Raw genomic sequence first — 7512 nt, 5'->3', positions numbered from 1 at the left:
ATGCCAAATCTGCTTAATACATTGATCACCACTGCCCTTACATATTCCAAATCTTAAAGCTCGTACGCTTCAAAAACCATAATTATTAAATATGGCTTCGCTCCGCTGGTTCAACGGTAAATTAGATCATATTTCAGTTCGGTCGGTCCTAAATTTTATTTTTACACTAATTTATTTAAAAATTGATAATCCAAGCGGAGGGAATCCAATAACTTAATCACAGGTTAAATAAGTCCACTCTAACAATAAATTTTAAATATTATAAATTAGAATTTGAAACTTAGGCTTCAGTTACAATAAATATGCATTAACTGATGAGTTAAATTAATATTACTAATATTTTTATTACAAAAATTATTTTTAAATATTCATTTTCTATATTGTTAGATAACATTATCTGTACAAAATTTTAAATTTTAATTTATAAAAAATGTTATTGTCCAATTTATGATAATTTCATCTTTTAGATTTTTAAAAGAAATATTACGCTAAATTTTAATTTTATTATAATATTTGATCTTAGTTGAACCTTTTGACCTATGAGCCGGATGGAAATCATGACCGGGTTTGGAGACATAGATAATTAAATAAAGATAAAAAAATTTGCTAAAAATATAACGAAAATAAGATTTACAAGGATGCCACAGCAGTAAAATCACTATGAAACAGACTACAAAAACTACAGTTTTACTAGTACAAACTTTACCACGCCTTGTATTTTCTTCTAAAAAGTCTAACTCCCCAATTAAAACCCAACCCCAGCCGCGCCTACCCCGAGTGTAGCCGGACGATGCGGCTCGAGCTGCCTGTTTTTCCAGAAACAAGGCTCAGGTGCAAGCTTGGCGGCGGACCTCATCGGCTCTGACTTGCATCGAGTAAGAACAAATGGCTCATACGCCTTGGTGGTTCCAACCAGCTTCCTCTCTATAGCTGTAGTCATGGACTCAGCGCCGGCTGCACGAGACGGCGGCTTAGCTGGATACGAACAAGAAGACCTAGGTGGCTGCTGTGGTGGGTTACCCTGCACTGAAGGAGGATTATTGTCAATGCTGATTCTTTTCTTGGGTTGATCTCCACCGTCCCTTTTCTTGACCTGAGGAGGCCTTGAATGTTCTGGTAACCATCTGATGAAGTCCGTACTGCAGACCCATGTTTCCTTGGATACCTCCATTGACAGCTTGGGCTCACACATCATTAACAGCAAGCAATCTGGTAGTAATGGTTGTTGATTTTCTCTTTCCTTTGACTTCGTACCCGTTTCTTCTACTTGGGTTTTCGGGTCTTCGACATGTTTGGATTCGGATCTTTCACGGGTAGTCACTGTTCCCTGTTCTTGACTGAAGGTCTTTTCTTCTGTGGTCTCTTTCTCTTCCTTTGATTCTTGAATTGCCAATCCTTGCCCTTCTCCTTCTCCTTCTCCTTCTCCTTCTTCTTCTTCTTCTTCTTCTTCTTCAGCTGCTGATTTTAATTCTTGGATTGCTTCTTCAGATTCTTGATGTACGGACAGACGTACTGAACTTATCTTCTCGATATTATCTTCTTCATCTTCATATCCATTTTCATTTTCTTCGTACATATGATTATCGTTATCTTCATTTTCTTCAATCTTTAACTTGTGTGGATCTTCAGTTGCTTCATTAATGGAAGAAGAAACACCCGCAAGAGTTTCTTGCGCCAATTCTGTTTGCTGCAGTAAATTTGTTTCATCAATATCTGCTGTCGTTTCTAAACCATCAGTATCTGTTGCTGTATCTTGGTAATTTTTTCCATCTTGGTCCTCAAAAGCGACTTCACTTTCATGAGCTTGACAAGAAACCAACTTTTCCTCAACCAAATCCTCTGTTTGCTCCATTTCTTCATCAGCTTTTACTTTCCCAAGTTCAACATCACCATCTCCAACTTCTACATTATTATGAATATTACTGCCCTTCTTCTCTTCTTCTTTCTCCTCATTTACATCATTATCGTCAGCTTCCTGATTCTCATTATTAGGAGCAGGTGCTTCCCAGAATTTATTAGCAAGAGCAGCCATTTTAACAGGATCAGATCTACACCTCATCAATAACAAAGCATTCTTTGGTGGGATACAAATACTGACTCTTGCAGCTTCCTCATCCTGTATACTCTCATTTCCTACTCCAAACTTCTCTTCATTAAATTCAATCTCTTCAAAAACATGTCTCCTATAGCTCCTCCTCCTCTCTGTAAAATCTTCTTCTTCTTCTTCTTCTTCCTCTTCTTCTACTTCTTCTCCAACCACTAGCTCTATCTCTCTTCTCTTTCGATCATCACCTTCTTGCACAGCCATTAACCACCTTGCGAACACTGCTCCGCAAGAACTTCCCTCACTAGATCCACCACCGCCACCGCCACCGCCAGCAGCAGCCTTTTCTTGTTTCTCTTTCTCACTTGCCATACATGACGAGCGACAAGGAAGAAAGCAATTAAACTCAGCACCAAATGCCCTTAAAGCTTCACATATTGTTAAAGGCAAATGTACCCATCTCTGATTTCTATGTGGCAAACACTCTGGTTGATTGTTTCCTTGATGGGTATGGCTAAAATCTTGATGTGTACTGCTACTCACTTGAAAATTATTACCAGTGTTATTGCTGTTGTTAGTTTGGTCTACTCTTCTAAAACTTACCTCACCTCCTCCCCTCCTTTGAGATCTTGAACTTCTCATTTTCCTGCCTTGTTTCTTGGTCTTGACTCTAACTTGACCAATACAAGTAACTTTTGGTGAAGAGGGTTCAGGATTTTCAAAAGAACCTCTTTTCTTGCCACTATTGTTAGTAGGAAACATAGGAGAAGCTTGACCACCTTTCATGCTACCGTTAGTCCTTAATCTTCTACTGAGAGAGTTAGAGAGTGAGATTTGAGATGTTGGCTCCCTTGAACGACCAGGGCTGAGAATAGATTTAGAAGAGATCTTCATGGAGGAAGAAGAAGAGAGACGAGATGTGAAGCAAATAAAGAGCTCACTTGTGCTATTACTACTGCTACTACTATTGTTACTGCTGTTGCTACGATGATGGGGTCTATCTGTGTCCATTTCCTTTGTTTTTTACTTGGGTTTTATGGTCATGGTTATGGAAAATAATGCAAGATTTGATAGTTTTCTTTTCTTTCCTCCTTTCCTGTGGAGATGGGTTGGCAAGAAACAGAAGGAAAAGAAAAATAAAATCAATGGAGGTGTGTTTGTTTGGTTGTGAAAATGGTGGGCTAGAGGTCTTAACAGAGGGAGTGCGAGAGAGAGAGCAGTAGTGCAGTGGGGAGAGGGAGAAGTGTTTGATGTGCTGTTTGTTGTCTTTAGCAGAAGGTAAACTGACCAAGTAAAGTAGTACTGTGTAGTGAATGCTAATTGGGTATGGCAATTATGCCTTTCTAATCCTAATTATAATACTCTTTTAGCAAATCCAAAAAAAAAATTTAGCTGGAACAGCACAGGAATAGTTTCTGCTGTTGGCCTACTACTGGAACTGGAGCTTAAAATGTGGCCATGTGCACTGCGTTTGTGGCTTGGAGATGGCAAACACATTTTTGTCCCTCAATTTTTTGTATTTATGTCATTGGATCCTTATTGAATTATTAGGTTTCAAGTGGTTTTTTAACTATTATTTTTCCTAAAGAATTTTTTTGGCTGATTTGAAATCGATAACAGCACTGTTTAAATCAATGATGGAAAGATTACAAAATCTAAAAGTTTAGTAATCCTTAAGATCCAATAAATCATTAGGACCTCATGAATCAAAGTTGAGAAATTTACTCAAAATTCGAGAATAAAAATGATAATTTGTAGAAAACAGATAAAGTCTATCTTTGGATTCGTAAAATTTTTGACAATAATTCATTAGGTTTCTAATAACAAATTGTGTTTTAAGAAAGTTCTAAATTGTTATTGTTGTAATTTCTAATAATTAATTATGTTTTAAGAAAGTTTAAAATTTTTATTTTTATAATTTTCACGTCAAATTCTTTTACATGTGATTGGAAATTCTTTTAGGCATGATTGGAAATTATTAGTGATGTCCTTAAATTAAGGATGTAGAAGTTTTAATAAGAGAATCTAGGGGTCATTTAGAAAGAAAGAAATAAATATGGACTCACTCAAAGTTTTTCTCACTCGATATTAACCATGAAAAGAGCAAAGAAAAAGCAAAATGACAAAAAAAAACAAAAAAACAAAAAAACAAACCTTAACGGCTGTATACTCTAAAGTTTTATACGTGTTTATAATTATAAAAATTGCTGTTCTCAATTTTATGATGTGGGTTTTACTAATGGTTGGTCCATTAATATCAGAAAAAAGAGAGTTTAATTTCCTTTTATTTTTATTTCTTCAATTAAGAAACAGATGAGATATAAAATTAATTTTCACATGCACTTTAATGAATAATTTTTTTAATCTTCAATTTACTTATTTTTCTTTTTAAATTTCTAAAACATTCTTTTGAATATGGGCGATTTGTCATATAATTGTCTGTACATACATAAAAAAATGTGGTTCGGTTAGGTGGGTTTGAATTGAGGCCTCCAAATAATTCAATGGAAGACTTCAACATCAATACCATTACATTATGGAAGGAGGCCATGTTACAAAGTCACTTACATGAACGTGGCCAGATCACAAAATTCACAATCAACGAAGAGCAACAATCCACAAAATTAAAAATAGAGATGTAATGAAAATTTTATGACATTGTGTATTATGTTGTATGATTGTATTATAATGCAATTTTGACGGGCGAGCGCGGTTCGGTGCTATTGAAAAAGAAATTAATTATTATTGGTTTGATTTTTAAATTTTTTTGATAAAAAATCTGAAAGAATAGAAATTATTGATTCAGTTATTAGAAATATAAAATATAATATTTTGTGTTAAATATTAAAAATTGAAAACTATTTTTCAAAAATTATACTTAAAAATATGTGTGAAAATAAAATTTTGAAAAATATTTTGAAAAGGTTATAAGAGATTAATATATAAATAATTATAAAAATCAATCAAGTCACCTCTAATTTTTTTTTTTAATTAATAAAGTCACCCCTATTCCTTGCTACGACCACTCTATAGAAACTGTGTATCGGGAATATCAATCGCCATCCGTGTGGCCTTTCTTTGGCCACTTTTTCGACCCAAACACAGCAGAGCACAGCACAAGTAGCCGTTTTCTGTAGCTAAATGACAAAAGTGGCAGTGTCGAAATTTTGTTGGAAAAAGGAGGGCTTTCTAAAAGTCATGTCACATGGGAGGTTGATAGCGACGAGGTGAAAACAACACAGAAGAATCCAAGGCTGCACGTGACCATACTGCCCTTTGAATCATGGATTTCCATTCTTCACACCCACTCTCACTAATTTTGCGTACAAATCACTCTTTGTATTAATAGAATATAAATTAATTAGAACAATGTTAGAAAAAGTAATTAGAATAAAAAAATAAAAATTCTAATAATTTAATAATAAATTTTAAAATTTAGAATATTTAATTTTAAATATTTGTTGATGAGATTACTATTTAATTTATTATGTGTTTGTCTAGATTGATATGTATCAACTATTGTTATGTATGTTGTGATTTTTAGATAAATTTAAATTGTCAATTTTAGGAAAAGAGTAGAGTCATTTCTTTAACTTCAATGCATTAAAGTAAGAATTCTTGGTTGTTATATTTTGGAGTTGTGAGTATAAAAATTAATTGACTTAATTTTTTAAGCATATGTATAAAAAAATCTATTTTTGTATTAGTGGATAATAAGTGAAATTTTAATGTTATTTTTAAAAGAAATATTATTTATACTTTTTTATTTATAGAAAAGGAAATACTTTTATATTTTACAAGTTTGTATGTAATGGTGTACATTAAGTTTGAACTCCATATCATCCTTTTTTTCAAGCAAAAAAAAAAGGGCTTGCTTGTAGTTTAAATTTTAACTTTACTATAAAAAGATATTCAATATATATATATATATTAAAATAATATTATTTAACTTTTAAAATAATATATTATTATCAAATCATTCAAATCAAGTAAAATCAATTTATAATTTTATTTTGTATATTTATGTTTAATATATGAATTAAAAGATATTATTTTATTTATAACAGCTAGTAATTTTAATAATAATAAAGAGATAAATTAGGATAAAGAAAAATGATGTTGTCATAACATTACAAAAAAAATGATTTTAAAAAAGTATTTAGTTTATAAATTTTGTATAGTTGATAGTTATTTCTCACTAAACAATTATATAAAACTATTTGGTAAAGACTTAGTGACAATCAGCTACTCATATATCAATTCTATTTTATAATTTTTCGTATCGACTAATATGATTTAATTTATTTATTTATTTAGATAACATTATCTTTATTAAAACCTATTAACAATAACTTAGTTGATTTTTATTTTTTCCTTGATAACATTGTCTTTACTAAAATTTATTAATAATAACTTACTTCAAGTTGATCTCATATAGTTAAATTTTTTTTGTAGTTCACTATAAATAATTATTATTTTAAAATTAAATTTAATAGGTAAATAATTATAATATTTATAATCATATGATATTTAAAATTAGAAACTCTTTACTAGTGGAATTTAAATTTAAATTTTTATTTTTTTAAATAACTTTTGTAATATTTTAAATAATAAACTCAATTGATGAAGGAAGATATAAAATATGCACAATAATGTAGTAGGATGAAAATAACAAATTCTTATTGATAAATATACAAACTCTGAAATAAAAACTTTAAAATGAAAGCTTGAAAGCTTTAAACAAAGAAATATAACTTACAAGAGTAGTATAATATAAGAGGAAGGGTTTTCTCTCTCTCTCTTTTCTCACTATCACTATTTTTTCACTATATTTCTAATGGTAGGACTTGAAGAATACAAGAGTTTCTCGTGATTTTTCAGTCTGCCTTCTTCTTTGATAACTTCTCTATTTATAGAGGGCTTCCACCTTTTGCTTCAATAATTTTTTACTTTGGATGCTTTTGGAAATGGAGCAAGGGGCTCCATAATTTTTCTAAAATGAAGCATAAATTGTCTGCCATGCTTTAGAATAATGGAGTCTTCGTCTTTTTCTTTTTAGAAATGATGCAAAATCTTTTGTCTTTTATCTCTGTTGAAAAGACTCTTTTATATATATATATATATATATATATATATATATATATATATATATATATATATATAGGTTTTTGGCCCATTACAGAAATACCATGGGCCGCCATTTCTGGTTTTCAACCCAAGGGCTTTACAAGGACTTTAGAACCTTTTATTTGATGGGCTTAAATATCTCAAAACAGTTATCTTCATTCGAATCATCATCTAAGTCAATTACTGCTGAGCTGGTGTTGGAAGAGGAAGATGAAGCTTTAGATTTTCCTTTTGAAGAGGCGATTTCTGACAACTGCTTGATCAATTGTAGGAAATCTTTTTCTGTTTGAGCCGCCACTAGCTTTAGAAGATTAAAAGACTTCTGTGCCAAGAAGGTAGTT

General features: G+C 31.4%; 1 protein-coding gene across 1 annotated transcript; it reads right to left on the bottom strand.

Moving 5' to 3' along the window:
• Positions 1–583: 583 nt before the first annotated feature.
• On the bottom strand, positions 584–3492 carry LOC8268828 (eukaryotic translation initiation factor 5B). The gene has a single exon (XM_002523218.4). The coding sequence runs from the start codon at positions 3053–3055 to the stop codon at positions 746–748; it is 2310 nt and encodes a 769-aa protein (XP_002523264.3). The 5' UTR covers positions 3056–3492; the 3' UTR covers positions 584–745.
• Between the last annotated feature and the right edge of the window lie 4020 nt (positions 3493–7512).

This window comes from Ricinus communis, chromosome 9 (assembly GCF_019578655.1).
Source record: "Ricinus communis isolate WT05 ecotype wild-type chromosome 9, ASM1957865v1, whole genome shotgun sequence".
NCBI lineage: Eukaryota > Viridiplantae > Streptophyta > Magnoliopsida > Malpighiales > Euphorbiaceae > Ricinus > Ricinus communis.
This window is presented reverse-complemented; position numbering and strand designations above follow the sequence as displayed.

Coding starts and splice junctions, on each gene's coding strand:
- LOC8268828 (XM_002523218.4), bottom strand. CDS start 3,055: ATGGACACAGATAGACCCCATCATCGTAGCAACAGCAGTAACAATAGT.